The sequence below is a fragment of the Mauremys reevesii genome, linkage group 2, assembly GCF_016161935.1.
Source record: "Mauremys reevesii isolate NIE-2019 linkage group 2, ASM1616193v1, whole genome shotgun sequence".
NCBI classification, from domain to species: Eukaryota; Metazoa; Chordata; order Testudines; family Geoemydidae; genus Mauremys; species Mauremys reevesii.
In genome coordinates this window covers 129,576,764-129,598,367 of record NC_052624.1, presented here as the reverse complement: position 1 = coordinate 129,598,367, position 21,604 = coordinate 129,576,764, and the positions used below count along the sequence as shown (strand labels likewise).

The window sequence follows — 21,604 nt, the reverse complement described above, 5'->3', positions numbered from 1 at the left end:
TTTAACCACGATTTTCTATCTCACTGAAATACCAAGAGAGAGAGGACACGAGTACAGTTTCTTGAGTCAGTAATTCCACCAAAGTCCTGTGCCAAGAATATAAACTTATATTTCATAAAGGGTTGAAGGAGGTGGTAAGGAGCACAGCTGCTGCCTTAATTCATTAGTAGAATTACAGCTTGAAAACAGCATTGCAAAGCTAACCTCAAACAGCCTCCTGGAAAATGCAATAAGGCATATTGAGGTTATATTTCATGACTACATTAAAAGCACATTATATTACAAATAGCTTTCTTTTTAGTCTTGTCCTTGGAATCATTGATAACAAATCTCTCTGACCACCAACCTTGTTATAATTTCATGTGATTTTAAATTTAACCATATTTTATCAGATGAGGAGTCAATCTGTGCTTGACTGTACCCCTGATCATTCTTAGGCTTGACAAAAAGCTCCATAAGACCAAATAGTTGACTTGATATAAAATACCCATTTGGAGAATGCTCAAATTCCATATTCTTAATTTTTTTTTTGTCCTCTACTTGCTTGGTTTCCTTTATTTTAGGGCTCTCAAGCAATTAAAAAAATTAACTGTGTGATTAATTGCACGATTAAGCAATAATAGAATAACATTTATTTAAATATGTTTGGATGTTTTCTACATTTTCAAATATTGATTTCAATTACAACACAGAATACAAAGTGTACAATGCTAATTTTATATTTATTTTTATTATAAATATTTGCACTGTAAAAAGAAAAGAAAAGAAAAAAATAAATAGAATTTTTCAATTCACCTCATACAAGTACTGCAGTGCAATCTCTTTATCATGAACGTTGAACTAAAAAATGTAGAATTATGTACAAAAAATAACTGCATTCAAAAATAAAACAAACAATGTAAAACTTTAGCGCCTACAAGCCCACTCAGTCCTGTTTCTTGTTCAGCCAGTCGCTCAGGCAAACAAGTTTGTTTACATTTGCAGGAGATAATGCTGCCTGCTTCTTGTTCACAATGTCACCTGAAAGTGAGAACAAGCGTTCGCATGGCACTGTTGCAGACAGCATCGCAAGATAATTACATGCCAGCTGTGCTAAAAATTCATATGTCCTTTCATGCTTCATCCACCATTCCAGAGGACAAATTTAATTAACGCGTTATTTTTTTAACGAGCGCCATCAGCATAGACGCATGTCCTCTGGAATGGTGGCCAAAGCATGAAAGGGCATACAAATGGTTAGCATATCTGGCATGTAAATACCTTGCAATGCCGGCTACAAAAGTCCCATGCAAATGCCTGTTCTCATTTTCTGGTGATGTAAATAAGAAGTGGGCAGCATTATCTCATGTAAATGTTTGTCTTAGCAATTGGCTGAACAAGAAGTAGGACTGAGAGGACTTGTAGGCTCTAAAGTTTTGCATTGATTTATTTTTGAGTGCAGTTCTGTAACAAAAAAAAATCTACATTTGTAAGTTGCATTTTCATGATAAAGAGATTGCACTACAGTACTTGTCTGAGGTGAACTGAAAAAATACTATTTCTTTTGTTTATAATTTTATAGTGCAAATATTTGTAATAAAAAATAATAACATAAAGTTAGCAGTGTATACTTTGTATTCTGTGTTGTAATTGAAATCAATATATTTGAAAATGTAGAAAAACATTCCAAAATATTTAATAAATTTCAAAAGGTATTCTACTGATTAACAGTGTGATTTAAAACTGGGATTAATCAAGATTAATTTTTTAATCATGATTAATTTTTTTGAGTTAATCACGTGAGTTAACTGTGATTAATCGACAGCCCTACTTTATTTCATTCTATTTCTTTGTCTCTCACACATTTATCTTCTGAACATTTTCTTATTTTCTTCCTTTCTCTCTTCACTATGTTCCACTTTGCCTTCCCAGCTTCTCCCTGCTTTCAGTTCTCCCTTCCTTGATTTCACAACAATCTATCTTCCGTCTCGTACATTAACCGCGCCCTCCTTTCCCTCTTTTGTACTCGTGTATGTCCCCACACACCTTTCTTTTCTTTACCTTGGTCTTCCCCCCCTCATCCTTTTTATATTCCAAAATAAGTCAGATCTCCACAGCACAGCTTATTAGGATCCATGCCCCCTACTACATGGTCTAGAAACAAGCCCATGCCCGAATGTGGCCTTTGCAGGAATCCTAACTCATTGTTCCTAATTCCTGCTGCACTCCAAGGACTGCCTCACCTCCAAGTTAGGTGACTGGCTGGCTCAGTAGCAGATGAAATTCAGTGTTGAAAAATACAAGGTAATGGGGTACATTGGAAGGAATAGTCTGAACTACTCATAAACAGTGTTTGGTTCTAAATCAACTGTAACCACTCAAGAAAAAGACCTATGCATCTTTGTGGACTGTGTGAAATTCTGTGGACTGTGTTATACCTGGGGTCAGACTAGACAATCACACTGGTCCCTTCTGGCCTTTGAATCTATGGATCTGGACAGCTCAGTGATAACCTACGTGCAACAGAGGTCAAACTAGCAAACAAACAGTGAAGATGTATAAAAAATGGAATAGAAAATAATACAGAAAATATAATGGCATTATATAAATCACACTTTCACCTGGAATACTTTGTGCAGCTCTGGCCAGCCTTTTGCAAAAAAATATGTAACAGAAGAGTTCAGATGGATAATGAAAATGATTGGAGGCACTAGAAGATTTCCTTATGAAGAGATTGAAAGGGGAGCAATTGCTTACTTTAGAGAAGAGATGAGGGAACAAAATAAAGTCATTATAGCTACTGTTCTACTGGCTCTCCATTGCAAGAAGTTATTGCATGCAAAGCAAAAGACGTGTGGATCTTGCATAAAAAGCTATGTACGAGTGGAAGAATCCCATGGAACCCTTGTTACATGCAGCAGCCTCCAAAACATTTCAATGAAGCTGGCTGACTGCCATCTGCTTGGTTTCATTAAAAGCTACATACTGCCCTGGTGCAGCTTTCTCATGTACACAAAGTCTTCAATTAGAGATTCCATTGATTTCAATTACTGTGACCCAGGGACCTCTTTGTGCCCACGGCACAGGGATGCATGAGGGTTACAGGGGTCCCCTGGGTCTGGGATCTCCATATTAGTTCACCACTGAATATCATATAAGGTCTCTACAGAAAGCCTATGTCACACTGGTCATCATAATCATTGTGAGATGTATGTAAGGAAAATAGGCAAGGAGCTAGGTATGTATACTAACCATTATGTTCTCTAGGTCTGTGAGTTAGGGCAGGTCACCAAAAGGTGAGCACGTATCAAACGGAGTCCTGCAGGGGTTGGTTCAATATCTTCATTAATGATCTGGATGATGGGATGGATTGTACCCTCAGCAAGTTCAAGAAGATGGGGGGAGAGGGTAGGGATAGGGTCCAGAGTGACCGAGACAAATTGGAGGATTAGGCCAAAAGAAATCTGATGAGATTCAACAAGGACAAGTGCAGAGTCCTGCACTTAGGACGGAAGAATCCCATGTACTGCTATAGGCTGGGGACCAACTGGCTAAGCGGCAGTTCTGCAGAAAAGGACCCGGGGATTACAGTGGGTGAGAAGCTGGATATGAGTCAACAGTGTGTCCTTGTTGCCAAGAAGGCTAATGGCATATTGGGCTGCATTAGTAGGAGCATTACCAGCAGATCGAGTGAAGTGATTATTCCCCTCTATTCGGCACTGGTGAGGCCACATCTGAAGTATTGCATCCAGTTTTGGGTCCCCCTCTACAGAAAGGATGTGGACGAATTGGAGAGAGTCCAGCAGAGGGCAACAAAAATGATTAGGGGGCCTTCAACTACCTGAAGGGCGGTTCCAAAGAGGATGGAGCTAGGCTGTTCTCAGTGGTGGTAGATGACTGAACAAGAAGCAATGATCTCAAGTTGCAGTAGGGGAGGTCTAGGTTGGATGTTAGGAAAAACTATTTCACTAGGAGGGTGGTGAAGCACTGGAATGGGTTACCTAAGGAGGGAGTGGAATCTGCATCTTTACAGATTTTTAAGACCCAGCTTGATAAAACCCTGGTGGGGAAGATTTAGTTCCTTAATATCTATTGCAAGTGTAACTTTAGCGCCCTTGTAGCCAAGATGGAGTCTGCTCTGCAAGCAGCTCTGGCCAAGAGAAGGCGCACACAGGAATGCAGCAGGAGAAATCCCTTCCACCCCAGGGGCACCTGTTCCAACACCCCCTCACCCCCGAGTGAACACCCACACCCACAGGAAAAGTACAATGGATATAACAAAGGGAGATATTTATTTACAGAGGGATGAGAGGAGAAATACAACAAAGAGAGATATAAGGGGAGCAGTAAAACAGGGCTGCGTCCAAACCAAGGCCCCATAGGCCCAGCGGTAGCACAGTCTGGAAGGGCAGACACTGAGCAATGTGTCTGCACACAGAGTTCAGGAGTCCTGAGCAAAGTTCCAGTCCAGTGCAGAGTCTTGGGTGCTCCTGGTTGTCTTCTGTGCCAGTGAACTTTCCCCCAACAAACCCCTCCAGTGCCCTCTTCTGCCGCTCTCTGCAAAGCCACACAGAGCAACCACCTCCCCACTTAACTATCTCACAGCCTCCCTCCTTGTTCCCAATGCAGGGTCACAAGCCCCAGTACTCACAGCCCCATGCAGCTTTGGGTAGCTGTGATACTGGATCCAGCTCTGGCCTGTCCTTCTCAGGCGATTCCTCCCTGGCACAGGGCTCCTCCTGGCTCCTGTCCTGGGCTGTCCCTGATCGGACCTGTCCTCCTCAGGCTGCAGGCAGGTTCTCCCTGCTTCACTTTTCCAGGGCCTGCTGACTGCCTCTCCCTCTCCCTCGTCTCGTAATCATCCTCCCCTGAGGGTACAGGTGACATCCCTGAGAAAGAAAGTAACCACTTGTATGGAGCACTGTCATATACCGGCTTCAATGCATCTTTGAGAGCATCTCCCCACTCTTTGGCCCATCCCACTAGGCTGGGTGCTGCAGGTGTTGGGAGCCCCTCCTAATGCCAATATTAATTCTTCTCTTGTCCGCTTCTCATCCACCATCAGAGCTTGCAATTTCTGTGCTACAGAATCCACCTCAAGTGACACAGGCACACTAGGAGGGGACTGCTCTGCCCCCAGAATTGTCCAGGGGATACCTGCTACTTGCACCTCTTTGGGCACTTTATCAAGATCTGCTTCCTTGGAGTGAGTACATAGTGCTACCATGCCCTGCACTTTGTGGTTGTAAATACGGGTGTGGACCTTTACTCCCCCCAGTATTTCAGCTGCATCTAGGCTCTTCTCAATTTCATTTGGTTCCATCTCTTCTGGGAACCCCGCCACCAGCACAGCTTTGGTTACTGGGATTCGTGCCCCTCGGCACAGGTCTTCTAATAATCCTCTCTCCATTTTTTTTTTTTAATGGAGATGAAAGTCACTCAGAAGTTTCTTTGCTCTGTGAAGGAGAGCCCAGGGTGCGCAACATAGGGGTGTGGTAGCACACTCACCCACAGGGGCTTGTGACCCTGCATTGGGAACAAGGAGAGAGGCTGCTAGATAGTTAAGTGGGGAGGTGGTCGCTCTGTGTGGCTTTGCAGAGAGCGGCAGAAGAGGGCACCAGAGGGGTTTGTTGGGGGAAAGTTCACTGGTGCTGAAGACAACCAGGAGCACCCAAGACCCACCACTGGACTGGAACTTTGCTCAGGACTCCTGAACTCCGTGTGCAGACACATTGCTCAGTACCTGCCCTTCCAGACTGTGCCACCACTGGGCCTATGGGACCTTGGTTTGGATGCAGCCCTGTTTTACATAGAACTGGAAAGGACCTTGAAAGGTCATTGAGTCCCGTCTCCTGCCTTTACAGCAGGACCAAGTGCTGTCCCAGACTGATTTTTGACCCAGATACTTACATGGCCCCCTCAAGGATTGAACTCACAACCCTGGGTTTAGCAGGCCACTGCTCAAACCACTGAGCTATCCCTCCCCCTACTTGTCTGTGGGGGGAACGGGAAGAATAGACTCTGCTGGACTCTCTCCAACAGGAAGAATAGTTAGTTTTGGTTTAATCCCTTGCCCCCTCATGCATTACAACATTTGCAACCCTGGAAGGAGTTGGGGTTGGTCTAGATGACCTCCTGAGGTCTCTTCCAACCCTAATCTTCTATGATTCGATGATATTCCTGACAGGCATATGCTTCTTTTTCTCTGTCCGATCATGTGCAAATTGAGTATTCACAATTTGAGTGAAATGCTAATCAATAGATTGAGGGGCTTGCAGGAAAAAAAACAACAACCAAGAACAGAGGTTATTCTGTTTAGGAGTAAAGACAATGAACTTGTATCTGGGGAACAGATGTCTCCCCTTGATGAAGGATAACTGGGGGTTCAAGTTGCCAAAGGACTTGATCTCATGAAAGAAGGGTCTCAGCCCATCCTGGCTGAAAAATGCTCTGAAGACTTTGGGGTCTTAGACAAAAGAGCACATGGTAGTTGAGTTTAGGCTCTAGAATACATGTTATGATTTTGTTTTAGATGTTCCCTGCAGCCTAGCGATGCATGAGGGACAGTGGTTCTCTGAGCATCCTCTGAACCCTGAGTTCTCCGAGTATCCCCCTGTAGTGCCCAGACATACCCACTGGACAATCACAGAATTACCGGGCCTGCTGTTCCTGTGGCAAGGAGAGTAGAGTGCTCCCTGCTGGCTGAGAGCCCAGCTCTGAAGACAGAGCCACTGCCAGCTGCAGTGCAGAAGTAAAGATGGCACAGTATGGTATTGCCACCCTTACTTTTGCGCTGCTGCCTGCAGAACTGGACCCTCAGTCAGCAGCCGCCACTCTCTGGCCACCTAGCTCTGAAGGCAGCAGCGCAGAAGTAAGGGTGGCATGGTATGGTATTGCTACCCTTACTTCTGTGCTGCTTCTGGCTGAGAGCTGCCTTCAGACCTGGGCACCTGGCCAACAGCTGCCGCTCTGCAGCTGCCCAGCTCTGAAGGCACTGCAAAAGTGAGAATGGCAATACCATTACCCCCTAAAGTAGCCTTGCAACCCCCCTGCAACTCTTCATGGTCTGCTTTGGACTTAACTATCTTACGTAGTTTTAAATCATCTGCAAATTTGGCACCTCACTGTTTACCCCCTTTTTCAGATCACATATGAATATGTTGACCAGTACTGGTCCCAGTATATACCCATGGGGGACACCACTATTTACCTCTCTCCATTCTGAAAACTGACCGTTTATTCCTACCCTTTGTTTCCTATCTTTTAACCAGTTACTGATCCATGAGAGGACCTTCCCTCTTATCCCATGACAGCTTACTTTGCTTAAGAGCCTTTGGTGAGGGACCTTGTCAAAGGCTTTCTGAAAATCTAAGTACACTATATCCACTCGATCACCCTTGTCCACATGCTTGTTGACCTCCTCAAAGAATTCTAGTAGATTGGTGAGTTATGATTTCCATTTACATAAACCATGTTGACTCTTCCCAACAAATAGTGTTCATCTATGTGTCTAATCAATCTGTTCTTTACTATAGTTTCAGAATGAATTTATATTGCAAAATGTATTTAAAGATGAATGTGGAAATTGTTCAAAAATTAGCTTTACTGTTATTTATTTATTATTGGTATTTGGTTAATGGGAGCTGTTTCTTTAAGATAAAGTGCAGTAGACTTAGAACATGTTTGATACTGAGGGCATGTCTGACACTGTAAACTTAAGTCAACCTACATTAGGCTGACTTACAGCCATCCCAGAAATTATTGTAGTGGTTATGTCCACACTGCCCTAGACTGATTCCTGCCTGCATATTTATACCTGCCTCTGGAAATTTCCATTACATGCCTCTGATGAAGTGGGTATTCACCCACGAAAGCTCATGCTCCAATACATTTGTTAGTGTATAAGGTGCCACAGGACTCTTAGTTGCTTTTTACAGATCCAGACTAACACGGCTACCCCTCTGATACTTCTCCTGTTGGTGGTTCATGTCCTCACCAGAGTACTTCCACTGGCTTCAAAGGAGCAGCGTGGGTGGCTGAGAGCCGGGGCTCTCAGCTCCATGCACAGCTCCCTGGCGGGAGCCCGGCTGCCAACCCCCTGCCCCCGGCTCTCCCCTACCTGCCGGGAACAGGGCAGCCACACCAGGCTTCGTGGCTCTCCCCTCCCCGCTGGGAATGTGCCCCCTCTCCTCTCTCCCCCCCCCCCACCCCCGTGCTCTCAACTTTCTGTCAGGAGCATGGCAGCCGACCAGACTCCAAGCGTGGAGCTCCCAGTGGGAGCGGAGTCCCTGGGAGGGCACATGGGCTCCCAGCAGGGCGATCAGCTCCCAGTATCTGGTCGGTTGCCCCATTCCGAGCGGGGAGGGTGGAGCCGAGAAACCCAGTGCGGCTGCCCCATCCCCGGCGGGGAGCAGGGAGCTGAGTGGCAGTCTGGCTTGGAGGAGAGACTGGGCAGTAGCCCAGCAAAAATGACAGCCAATAGATATAAGTAACACAATATCTACACAGACACTGTGTCACCCTAACTATACACCAACATAAACGTCTCGTGGAGGTGGGGTTATTGTCAATATAGCAGGGCACTGCAACAGTCTGTATCTTGGTGGAACACCCAGCACCCCCATGTTCATCCTTATAATTTAATTGTGTGTTATCTAATTCAAAGTTTGTCATATCAGGTGTCTTCAGAAGGCTCATGATGCACTGAGCATTGTTGTTATAGAAATGTTATAGTAATGTTACAGGTTGTAATTTCATGTGTATAGTTATGAGGCTGAGAATGTGTCCTCGTGGCTTAAAGCAAGCCCAGGCAAAAACTCTCACAGAGCAGAGGGGCAGTTCACGCCTCATCAGAGAATGTATGGGACAAATCCAGCTCAGCCTCACAGGAACAAAGAACACTGTTGGATTCTCGAGTGAGTCACCCCCTTAAAATAATAGAATATCAGGGTTGGAAGGCATGTCAGGAGGTCATCTAATCCACCCCTCTGCTCAAAGCAGGACCAATCCTTAACTAAATCATCCCAGCCAGGGCTTTGTCAAGCCTGACCTTAAAAACCACTACGGAAGGAGATTCCACCACCTCCCTAGATAACCCATTCCAGTGCTTCACCACTCTCCTAGTGAAAAAGTTTTTCCTAATATCCAACCTAAACCTCCCGCACTGCAACTTCAGACCATTACTCCTTGTTCTGTCATCTGGTACCACTGAGAACAGTCTAGATCCATCCTCTTTGGAACCCCCTTTCAGGTAGTTGAAAGCAGCTATCAAATTCCCCCTCATTCTTCTCTTCTGCAGACTAAACAATCCCAGTTCCCTCAGCCTCTCCTCATAAGTCATATGCTCCAGCCCCCTAATCATTTTTGTTGCCCTCTGCTGGACTCTTTCCAATTTTTTCACATCCTTCTTGTAGTGTGGAGCCCAAAACTGGACACAGTACTCCAGATGTGGCCTCACCGATGTCGAATAGAGAGGAATAATCACGTCCCTCAATCTGCCGACAATGCCCCAATTTATACAGCCCAAAATGCCGTTAGCCTTCTTGGCAACAAAGGTACACTATCGACTCATATCCAGCTTTTCGTCCACTGTAAACCCTAGGTCCTTTTCTGCCAAACTGCTGCCTAGCCATTCGGTCCCTAGTCTGTAGCAGTGCATGGGATTCTTCCGTCCTAAGTGCAGGATTCTGCATTTGTCCTTGTTGAACCTCTTCAGATTTCTTTTGGCCCAATCCTCTAATTTCTCTAGGTCCCTCTGTATCCTATCCCTACCCTCCAGCGTATCTACCACTCCTCCCAGTTTAGTGCCATCTGCAAACTTGCTGAGAGTGCAGTCCACGCCATCCTCCAGATCATTAATAAAGATATTGAACAAAACCGGCCCCAGGACCAATCCTTGGGGCACACTGCTTGATACTGGCTGCCAACTAGACATGGGGCCATTGATCACTACCCGTTGAGCCCAACGATCTAGCCAGCTTTCTATCCACCTTATAATCCATTCATCCAGCCCATACGTCTCAATAAGGATTCTTTAAAATACAGCCGGCTCTCCTGGACTCCTTTCCCCATCATGTTATTCTCCCAGGGGATCCTGCCCTTCAGTTCCCTGGGGGAGTCAAAGTCTGCTTTTCTGAAGTCCAGGGTCCATATTCTGCTGCTCTCCTTTCTTCCTTGTATCAGGATCCTGAACTGGACCATCTCATGGTCACTGTCTCCCAGGTTGCCATCCACTTTTGCTTCCCCTACTAATTCTTCCCCGTTTGTGAGCAGCAGGTCAAGAAGAGCTCTGTCCCTAGTTGGTTTCTCCAGCACTTGCACCAGGAAATTGTCCCCTACACTTTCCAAAAACTTCCTGGATTGTCTATGAACCGCTGTATTGCTCTCCCAGCAGATATCAGGGTGACGGAAGTCTCCCATGAGAACCAGGGCCTGCGATCTAGTAACTTCTGCTAGTTGCCAGAAGAAAGCCTTGTCCACCTCATCCCTTTCGTCTGGTGGTCTATAGCAGACTCCCACCACAACATCACCCTTGTTGCTCACACTTCTAAACTTAATCCAGAGACTCTCAGGTTTTTCTGCAGTTTCATGCCGGAGCTCTGAGCAGTCGTACTGCTTTCTTACATACAATGCAACTCCCCCACCTTTTCTGCCCTGCCTGTCCTTCCTGAACAGTTTATATCCATCCATGACAGTACTCCAGTCATGTGAGTTATCCCACCAAGTCTCTGTTATTCCAATCACATCATAGTTCCTTGACTGTGCCAGGACTTCCAGTTCTCCCGGCTTGTTGCCCAGGCTTCTTGCATTTGTGTATAGGAACTTAAGATAACTCACTAATCATCCTACTTTCTCAGTATGAGGCAGGAGTTCTCCTCTCTTGTGCGCTCCTGCTCGTGCTTCCTCCCGGTATCCCACTTCCCCACTTACCTCAGGGGTTTGGTCTCCTTACCCCAGTGAACCTAGTTTAAAGCCCTTCCTTTGGTCAGTTAGGGACTGCGATGAGGTAATGCTCACCTGACTCTGGGAAGGAGGAGGCAAAGCCAAGAGGGAAGAAGGAACATGATAGAAGGGAGAGATGTTTGCCATGCTCTTCCTCTCTCTTCCCCCTACATCTACAGACATCACCACCAAGTGGCTGAAGCGATGATCAAAGGGGAGAGCCTGGCTGAAGGGCAACCAGCCAGCCTGTGGTGAGAAGCATCTGATTTTGTAAGGGCATTGAAAGTGTTAAGATCAGCTTAGAATGAGTTTTGCTTTTATTTCATTTGACCAAATCTGACTTGTTATGCTTTGACTTATAATCACTTAAAAACTATCTTTGTAGTTAATAAATCTGTTTGTTTATTTTACCTGAAGCAGTGTGTTTGATTTGAAGCGTGTCAGAGACTCCCCTTGGGATAACAAGCCTGGTACATACCAATTTCTTTGTTAAACTGACGGACTCATAAGCTTGTAGTATCCACCAGGCATAACTGGACACTGCAAGATGGAGATTCCTAGGGTTGTGTCTGGCACTGGAGGTATTGGCTAGTGTCATTCAGTTGCACAATCCAAGGAGCAGCTTACATGCCAGAGGCTGTGTGTAAACACCCCAGGAGTGGGGGTTCTCACAGCAGAGCAGGGTAAGGCTGGCTCCCCAGAGTCAAGGATTGGGGTGACCTGGCAGATCACCGGTCCAGATAACACCAGAGGGGAACATCACAGGCACTTACATCGGTGGGAGCAAGGCTGTTGTGTGTACACTGACATAAATAGGTCGATGTAAGATGCCTTATGTTGACCTAACGCTGTACCGTAGACCAGGACTGAGAGCAGTGTGGGAGAGATGTTGCCCATGTCCCAAGAGTAGAAGGCCCTGCCTGTGTAAACTGGGAAAAGGTCAGAACTTCTTTTTATAAACTTATCTTGCCAGATAGCAAATCTGATTCTCAAAAATCTAGCATTAGTTATGTGTTCCTGGATGCCTCAGGGTGTTGGTAATAGAGCACCTGTCACCAAATTGAATCCTGCCCAGGTCAGCTGAGACTAAACGTTATTCAAGTCTGATGGAGGTTTGGTATTAGGGTTGCCAGGAGTCTCGAGGAATTAAAGATTAATCTTTATTTAGAGATGATGTCATGTGATTAAATCTCCAGGAATATGTCCAACCAAAACTGGCAATCCTATTTTGTATCCTCTCTATCAGTTCCAGCTTCCATATCACAAACTCACCACCATGCTTTGCACTAGATTGTAGGCTCTTTGGGAAAACTCTTATTGTGTATCTGTGCAGTGCCTGAGCTCAGATGGCTTCTCCAGTAAGAGCTGCCTGCAGCAAAGGCCAAAATCACGTTACTGAAAATTTGCAAGAGTTGGCAATATTAAATATGATTTAATCTTTTTAAAAATCTTCTTGAGCCAATCTCTTGTTTTTTGTGGGTCTGATTCATTATTGTTAAACTACTGGGGTTGGCAACAATGATTTTTGGCAGTTCACGCCTGAGTTGTTTTTCCAGGCAGTCTGAAGGTTCAGGAAGACTGCATTGGTTTCCATTTTATTCATATTTTCAGTCTTTACAACACTGGAAACATTTTTTGTTTAAAAGCACAAATTCTGGAGCAGAAACCTTTGACAAAGACAAATTCTGTAGCTGCACAGAATTACAGACCACTCTGAGGCCTGGCTAAAGAGCTGTCATTATGTTTGCTGGCCAGAGCAAGGCATACAGTACTGTGCAATGACATGTTTGACTGTAGCCTCAGGTATGAAACTACCTATTGGTCCAAGGGGAGACTACTTGGGCAATGAAGATCTGAAAACTCTTTGTATAGCCACAACCAGATCCACATTGCAGGCACAAAAGCATTTCTACTCAATATTTATGTGACTGTGGATCTCTCCAACAGAATTTATCCCCTAGAAAGTCCTTCCCCTGCAACATCCCCTAGAAAGTCCTTCCCCCGCAACTCCACCCTACTTATGTCAATGGTTGGCACCAACCCAAATTTCTATAACATGCTTTTCGGAGATCCTGGGTTCCCAGGCTGATGTGATCTTAACTAAAGCTGGGTGAAATTTTTTGGATAACATTTTTATTTGACCAAAAAACTAGAGATTCAGGTCAACCAAAACGTTTTTCAAATCTGTGCATAAATTCACCAAATTACCTCAATCTTTGTTTTTAAAAAGGTTAAAAAAATCCTCCAAAATGAAACAATTTGTCATCAAATTTTTTTCAGCATTTTTGTTTCATCAAAAACTTTTTGTGATTAACTCAAAATGATTTTTTTTCCAATTTTTTTGACCAGCAAACCAAAAAAATCAGTTATTCACACAACTCTGATCCTAACCTCTTTTTGTTTGCTGACTAATAGATACCTATGGGTTTTTGGTGTGTCTGTGCCCTTCCCCGGTGTATATCTTTATTGGCAGATACTTAGCAGCAAGCAACTAATGAGAAGGTAACACAATAGGAGCTTAGCTAATGGTGAACAACAATTGCCTTCAAAATTCTGCCTCTAGAGAAACAGTCAAAGGCCAGAAAAATATGATCTGTTTCACAGAACTTTAAGCCATTCACCCCTGAAAAAGCAAAGTCAGCATAGAATAAGGCTGGTCAATGGTATTCTGTTGATACATGCAAGAACTCTGAGGGGACGAAAACATGGAAAATATTTTATCTTCAAACTTTCTAACATAATGGGGTAAAAATCTGATCACAAACATGATATTCTCAAAATGCAGTGTTAAACCTATGAAAATAATAAATAATGTCTTAATTGCATGTGTTGCGTGTGGTGGTTTCTGCACTCGACAGAACTGCAAGGGAGATCTATGAAGTAAAGAAAGTGAAGAACTGAAGAGGAGGAAGGAATAATAGCACGTTTGCATCACCAGATTTTGAGGAGAGGCTCAACTCTAAAAGGAAGTTATGGAAATATCAAGCAGATAATTAATATATTTTCTGCCATAGTTATAAATATTTATTTTAGGAGGATAATTGCCATATGTATTAGAAACAAGGCTACCTTTTTTTAAAGAAAGTTGCTCTGCCCTGACCGAATCAAATGTTTAACAACTCAGTTACATAGACTTTTTAAATTTAATTTTTCTAACTGAACAAGAGATACACAGACAAGGTTGTAAAGGGGTATCAGAGATTTCTACTAAAAACTTTCTTAGGATATTAAAGTTTTGGTGTTGTTTTAAAGTCTTGAAAGTCCAGAAGTTCTAAGTTAAATTTAAGGATCAACAGCCCCCATTCTCCTCTATAGTGTATATTAGCCACATGATGTAAATTGCCACCTACATAAGGCATTCTGGATGAAATCCTTGTCCCACTGAAGTCAATTAGGAGTTTTGCCATAGACTATATAGAATACCTGAGGTTAGAAGTTTTGGTGAGTGAGGCTAAGTCCTCTGGGATCTTCAGCTAGCATTGGAACATTATATAGGGTCACAGTGGATTTCTAAAATGGTTATGTCTCAGGCTCAGCAGGAGGGAGGAAAATATAAGTACTATATAGTGCCGTTTTTGTACTCTGCATAAAGAGGATCGCGGAACGGTGAGGTGGGTGAATGTTTGAGGAACTTATGCAGGCAATGACTGCAAAACTGTTGTCTCAACTACAGTGGGAATGTGGCAAGGGAGTGTAACCATATTTGGGCTGCACCTGATAGCTATCAGACTGGATGCTACTGATTCTGGCTCACAGCAGGAAGCTAAGAAAAGGCTACACCTTTGGTAGGTGGCTCCTAGACAGCATACAGTTCATAGATTATTAGGTAGGCTATGGAGAAGTGTAAGGACAAACACTCACCACCCGTGCATCTCTTTGTATCAGTGTGTGACATTGCAGGAGTTTTCAGATCCGGTGCCCCTTGCAGACCAGCTGCAAGAATTGGCTAGTCCAAATCCCTTTGGGCTGGAGCATAGGGTTTCAAGCATAATGTACTTAGATTTCCAGAAAGCCTTTGACAAGGTCCCTCACCAAAGGCTCTTACATAAATTAAGTTGTCATGGGATAAGAGGGAAGATCCTTTCATGGATTGAGAACTGGTTAAAAGACAGGGAACAAAGGGTAGGAATAAATGGTAAATTTTCAGAATGGAGAGGGGTAACTAATGGTGTTCCCCAAGGGTCAGTCCTAGGACCAATCCTATTCAACTTATTCATAATGATCTGGAGAAAGGGGTAAACAGCGAGGTGGCAAAGTTTGCAGACAATACTAAGCTGCTCAAAATAGTTAAGACCAAAGCATACTGTGAAGAACGTCAAAAAGATCTCACAATACTAAGTGATTGGGCAACAAAATGGCAAATGAAATTTAATGTGGATAAATGTAAAGTAATGCACATTGGAAAAAATAACCCCAACTATACATACAATATGATGGGGGCTAATTTAGCTACGACTAATCAGGAAAGAGATCTTGGAGTCATTGTGGATAGTTCTCTGAAGACATCCACGCAGTGTGCAGCGGCAGTCAAAAAAGCAAACAGGATGTTAGGAATCAATCAAAAAGGGATAGAGAATAAGATGGAAAAGATCTTATTGCCCTTATGTAAATCCATGGTACGCCCACATCTTGAATACTGCGTACAGATGTGGTCTCCTCTCCTCAAAAAAAGATATACTGGCATTAGAAAAGGTTCAGAGAAGGGCAACTAAAATGATTAGGGGTTTGGAACAGGTCCCATATGATGAGAGATTAAAGAGGCTAGAACTTTTCAGCTTCGAAAAGAGGAGACTAAGGGGGGGTATGATAGAGGTATATAAAATCATGAGTGGTGTGGAGAAAGTGAATAAGGAAAAGTTAGTTACTTGTTCCCATAAGAACTAGGGGCCACCAAATGAAATTAATGGGCAGCAGGTTTAAAATAAATAAAAGGAAGTTCTTCTTCACACAGCACACAGTCAACCTGTGGAACACTTTGCCTGAGGAGGTTGTGAAGGCTAGGACTATAACAGGGTTTAAAAGAGAACTAGATAAATTCATGGAGGTTAAGTCCATTATGGCTATTAGCTAGGATGGGTAAGGAATGGTGTCCCTAGCCTCTGTTTGTCAGAGGATGGAGATGGATGGCAGGAGAGAGATCACTTGATAATTAGCTGTTAGGTTCACTCCCTCTGGGACACCTGGCATTGGTCACTGTCGGTAGACAGGATACTGGGCTGGGTGGACCTTTGGCCTGACCCAGCTATGGCCATTTTTATGTTCTTATGTTAATGGTAGCACGGGGTGGGGAGGGGCAGAGAGGAAGGACAAACTTGAGAGCCCGAGCCCGAGCCCGAGCTCAGCCCAAGCCACAACCTCAAAGCAACATCTACTATTTTTAGTGTGAGTCTTACTAACGCAAGTCTGTGTAGCCAGGCTAGGAGGCTTGCATCCAGATGCAGTGTGGACATATCCCAAGGATCTCTGGCACATCAACCCTTCTGAGGAAACAGCCTTCCTATCTACTCCCTGTGGCTTCTTTCCCTGATGAACACTCTCAGCTTATTTATAAGGCCCAGGTGTCTGAGTTATCTGATTCTTCCTTATTCCCCCCCTTCTCTGTCTGCCAAGTAACTACCTAATTACTGCCCAGGTGAAGTGAATATGACTAACTGGGCCTTTAATCCCTTCTTGTCCCCCCTCAAAGGAAAGTATGTGCTTCATAAAGGAAATATATGAAATGAGTGGTGGAGGGATATAAGACTGTCTCTGGAACATAGAATTCAAGGACATGGGAAGGGAAAGAATTAAGTTTATTTGTGGACATTAACTTAGAATTTTCAGACTTTTGTTTCTTCATAAATGTAAACAACTCAGAATTGCTTTTGTTTTAAGGCTAAAATTTTGAAAAATAGATACTTACATTAATGCTCTCAGGTGGGTATTTAAGAACTCATAAAAGAAAAATAGACCAAAATTTTTAAAGGTAACTACAATATTCCAATGAGGATTTTAATCAAAGCAATTGATATGTTGTAACAATCATAACTGAATCTTCATAAGGTGTTTTGTTTATGATTTTTCATGGTGTATTTAAGGAAAGTATTTTTTTTTAAATTATGAAAATAAAAAACACACTTTAGACTCTTATCTCCTGACAGTATAACTATACCTATAAAGACATTTATGCTGTTCAATGAAACACAAGTAAGCATGGTTCTGGAATCAAATACTACTCTGGTGAAATAGCATGGTCTCCTTGAAATTAGTTGTCAGTCACAGATGCTTAGAAACTATGAACAGAAGTGGAGTTTATAAACTTGGCCAGACCCTTCACTTTACTGGGGAGTTAAGTTTAAAAACAAGTTTTGTCCATGAGTAACCTATTTATAAATGTCACATGTGTTGCTGGACTGTCTGTATAAACTCCATAGAAAGGATATTATAAGCTCTGTAGCAATGTCTCCTGCAATATGTGCTTCAGAGCTCACTAATAGCCTCATCATGGCCCCTGAGTCAGACCCTCTCTTTCCCTTCTGAGGCTCAAAACTCTCACTCCACTAAACTTCTTCTCATGTGCAAGAGCCTCTCCCTTCCAAAACAGAGTTCATGGAGTTTACAATACCAAAGAGTTTCTAATATCTATAGCAACGACTCTCAAACTGTGGGTGAGGACCCCAAAGTGGGTCACAACTCCATTTTAATAGGGTCACCTGGGCTGGCATTAGATTGGCTGGGGCCCAGGACCCAAGCCCAAGCCCGAGCCCCACTGCCTGGGCTCAGACTTTGGCTTCAGCCCAGGGTGGCGGAGCTCAGGTTACAGGCCCCATGCCCGGGGATGAAACCCTGGGGTTTTGGCTTTGGCCCCCCACCCAAATCAGGTGGGCTCAGGCTTCAGTTCCCCCTCCTGGGGTCGTGTAGTAATTTTTGTTGTCAGAAGGGGGTCACAGTGCAATGAAGTTTGACAACCCCAGATCTATAGGCTTCCATGAGAGTTTATAATGGTCATGGGGTTGGGGGGAACTATGTGTCTAAAGACTTGTGAATTCCAAAAGACTAAAACTGCACTAGTTTTCAATTGGGATAAATAAGTAAAAATTATTTTGAAGTCTTGAGGTCAAAGTAGGTCAAACAGTGAAAAGCCACTAATTTGATCAGGACTTGAAAATGAGTTGCCTTATTATACTCTGGCTTTCTTTCAGAATTATCCTATCTGATCTCCTAAGCATGGACAATTTCAAGCTGAAAAAAATTGGGGGAGATTTTCTGTCTGTGTGCAAAAATGAGGTGGAGAGTGTCAAATTAGGCTTTTAATTGGAACTGTCAATCTTAATTCTGGAGTTACTGCTGTGAATCTTCATTGTGCAGCTCATCTGAGCCTATTACATATCATCTGCTTTAGTGAAAGAAATCTGTCCCACCAATTAATCAAACTGAGTGCCTGACCAACCAAAACTGTTGAAACCAGAATACATATAGATGTATATGAAATCAGAAAAAAATACTCCTAGATGCTCAGTTTTTAGCTTAGAAACTCATTAAACCTTGTTTGATATTTTCAAAGCTGAGAGAATGCTTATATTTTAGTATAAATAAATAGTATTGTAAAGAGAGAGAGAAGACAGAGAAAGAGAAAATTATTAACCTTGATCAATAAGAAATGTAAAGTATCCTGATGCAGGGATAGGGCAGGAGAGCAGCTGGTTTACTTCTGGCAAATAAAAATAATTAGTAATAAAGTCATTCCTTCTACAAATCTGTTTGAACAAGAAACCAACTAAAAATAAAACTGAGAAGACGAGCTTGGGAAATTACCTGGTGTTTCAAACTTTCATGGGTAAAACATTTATTTTAGTAAGGAAACTTGACCACCATCCCTCCCCTCTTTTAAATGGAGCCCTATTTGTCCAAGGGGAATGGAAAGTTATGTTAGTCAGTGTGTGTTTTAAGGTCTATGCTTTTTTTTCTCCATTCTTGTGCATAAGGGTACTACTTGGTCTGTGTCCCTATCCCATCTAGGAATGTGGATGCATGCTTCTCCCTAAAACCCCTACAAAGCAAGTGATACCATAATGCCTTCATTTTCTACTTCCAGCATATTCAGGTGTATGTCCTCTGAGTGAGCAAACAAGTATAGGTTCACATGAGGGGGTGGGTGCATGTTTGGGTGTTACAGAAGCTGAGTAAGTTTCAGAATGTGAGGACAGAGCATATAGGAGAGTCAGGTGTGGGTGCAGGCATGAGGGTTAGGATGTGTGACAGAAGCATGGGTATGTATGGGGAGACAGAGGATGAATTTGGGTGTGTGGGATAGCCAGGTGTGTTTGAATGGCGGAGTCAGGAGTGTGGGAGGCCAAGGATGGCTTTAGAGATATATGGAAAGTGTGTGAGTGGAGCCAAGAGTGTATAAAGAATACAGGAGCCAAACTCAAAAGTATTTCAAAATTACTGGGTGTCTGGGGAGTTGTTGGAAGACAGGAGAGGACAGAAGAGACCAGTGTGGTGTGTATGTTTAGGAAGCATAATAAAGGGAATTTTAGGGGTGTTGGATGTACACATTGGGGTTTGGAAGGCATATTTGGGGAGAGAGAGTCTGGGTGTGTGTTGGGAGTGTTGCATTAGTGCTGAACGAATGGAGGCCAAAGAGGATGTACAGGGTCAGATTAAGGTACAGGCAGTATATGTCTACACCGGAAAGCCCCCAAATCCTGGAGTCATGATTACATCACAATATCAGCTATTATTTTTTTAAAGGCTCTAGCCCTTGTGAGTGCAAAGAAAAGCTTGAGAACGTGACTTGAGTGTGAACAATGCAGTGATGTCTGCCTGAGTCTGCAGAGAGCCTTGGAAAACAATAGCTCAGATGCTACAGAGATGGGCATGGTATAAAGTCTGCATAGGGTCAGGATGCATTCAGAGTGTGTTGGGCAGGAGACTGGGGGATAGCTGAAGAGAGGGTTAGAGTGTGTGTATGAGGTGGAAGCTGAGCAGGATGGAGCAGTGGGATCTGATGCATGTGAAGGTGGAGAAATTCTGGTGTGATTGTGAGTGAGTGAAGCGAGAGGGTGAGACAGGGCAGGGAAGGGACCTGTGTGAATGGGTGGTACCCAGGGGCAGTAGTGGGGCAAGGCTTGGGCTGTGTGTGGGGCTGGAGACTGAATGAGAGGTGGCAGGGCACAGGGGAGATGTGGGCTGCAGCCCGGCCACGCTTGGCTCACCCGGTTGTTGCGGTCCGTCTCCCGCACCTCCTCCTCCTCAGGCCCCTGGCGCATCAGCGCTCTCAGCACCACGGCGTTGTTGGTGCAGCAGGCTCGGAAGAGGCTCAGCGTCTCGGGGCTGCTGACATCCGACTCTCCCAGGGACCAGCTCTCCTCCTCATCCTCCTCAGTACAAGGTGGGTAGAAGGAATCATCCGAGGCGATGCTGCAGGTGTCGGGCAGCTCGGAGAAATCCTCGTACTCCTCATAGTCGTCCTCCTCCTCCTCCGCCACCGCTGCCACCACCTGTTCCTGCTGCTCCCCCTCCAGGCCCCGCGCATCCTTCTCCCCCCCTGAGTTGGGCCAGACCTGCTGCTGCTCCCCCTTCAGACTCCCCCCAGGGCCACGTGACTCCCCGGCACCTGTCCCATCCCCAGACAGCAGCACCATGATCCCCGCACCCGGGAGTTGGGAGAGGTGCTTGGGGGGGGATTGCCCCTCCCAAGGGGAGGACACTGACACAGATGCTGTTCCCAGTCTCCACAGAGGGAAGGGGGCACCCCAGTGTACTGAGACCCCCACAACTCACCCACTGAAACTTCCACAGCTACCTGTCCCCCCACACCTCACAGAGACCCCCACAGCTACTCCCCCACCCCTCACCCAGGGAGACCCCCACAGCTACCCCTCCCCCACACCTCATCCACAGGGACCCCCCCCCACAGCTACCCCCACGCACACACCCCTCGCCTACTGAGGGGCCCCCATGGATACACCCCCCACTCACTGAGCTCCTCCCCCAATACATCCACTAAGCCCCTCCCACCCCCCTCTGCACAGCACACCCAGTCCGAGCCGCGCACACTCACTCCCTGAGCCCTCCTCGCCCCCCACAATTCAGCCCGCGAGCCCCTGAGAGCAGCGGCCCGGCTCCCTCCGGCCCGGCTCCCGAACACGCGTGGGGGCGGCCGGCGGGGCAGTGTCGATGCAAATGCCGGGGGGATTTTTCTCTCCACTTTTAAGCCAGCTCGGCAGAAAGCCCCGCGTTCCTGGAGCTCGCGGCTTTGCACGCGGCGGCGGCGGCGGGTTACGGGAGTTGTCCCGCCCCGGGCGCAGGAGTCCCCGGGGCCCCGGGAGGTGTTTGGGAAGGGCGGCAACTCCAGCTGCTCCCGGCAAGGCTGGGACAAGCCCCAGGGACGCCCTGGCCGGGAAAGCGCCGCCTCCCTGCAATCTCCGCGCGTCTCCTGCTCTCACGCGTCTAGCGAGAGGGGCCGGTGGGAAATCCCCCCTTCGCAGCCAGCCAGCCAGCCGCGTCTCTGCCCCACACCCAGTGCTCCCCCCTCCCCACAGCGAAACAGCCCCGCTGGGTTTTCCCGCCGCTCGCGGCTACGCACAAGCCCCCGCCGGCAGTACGAAAATCCCCGGCAGCAGCTGTAGTTTCGTTCGGCTGATCCGAAACTCCGAGCCCATCTTAGCTCCGCTTCTGGGATGCAGGAGCCATGACAACT

General features: G+C 45.3%; 1 protein-coding gene across 2 annotated transcripts in view; it reads right to left on the bottom strand.

Annotated features, from left to right (window-relative positions):
* ANKRD33B (ankyrin repeat domain 33B) overlaps positions 1-20,713 on the bottom strand; it is a 106,565-nt gene extending 85,852 nt beyond the window's left edge. Inside the window, exon 1 of one of the 2 annotated variants that reach the window (XM_039527954.1) lies at positions 20,118-20,713. In XM_039527954.1, coding sequence (XP_039383888.1) covers positions 20,118-20,546 — 429 coding nt within the window. In that variant the 5' untranslated portion in view covers positions 20,547-20,713. The remainder of the gene's footprint in view (positions 1-20,117) is intronic. The other variant, XM_039527955.1, reaches the window with a different exon arrangement.
* Positions 20,714-21,604: the final 891 nt, after the last annotated feature.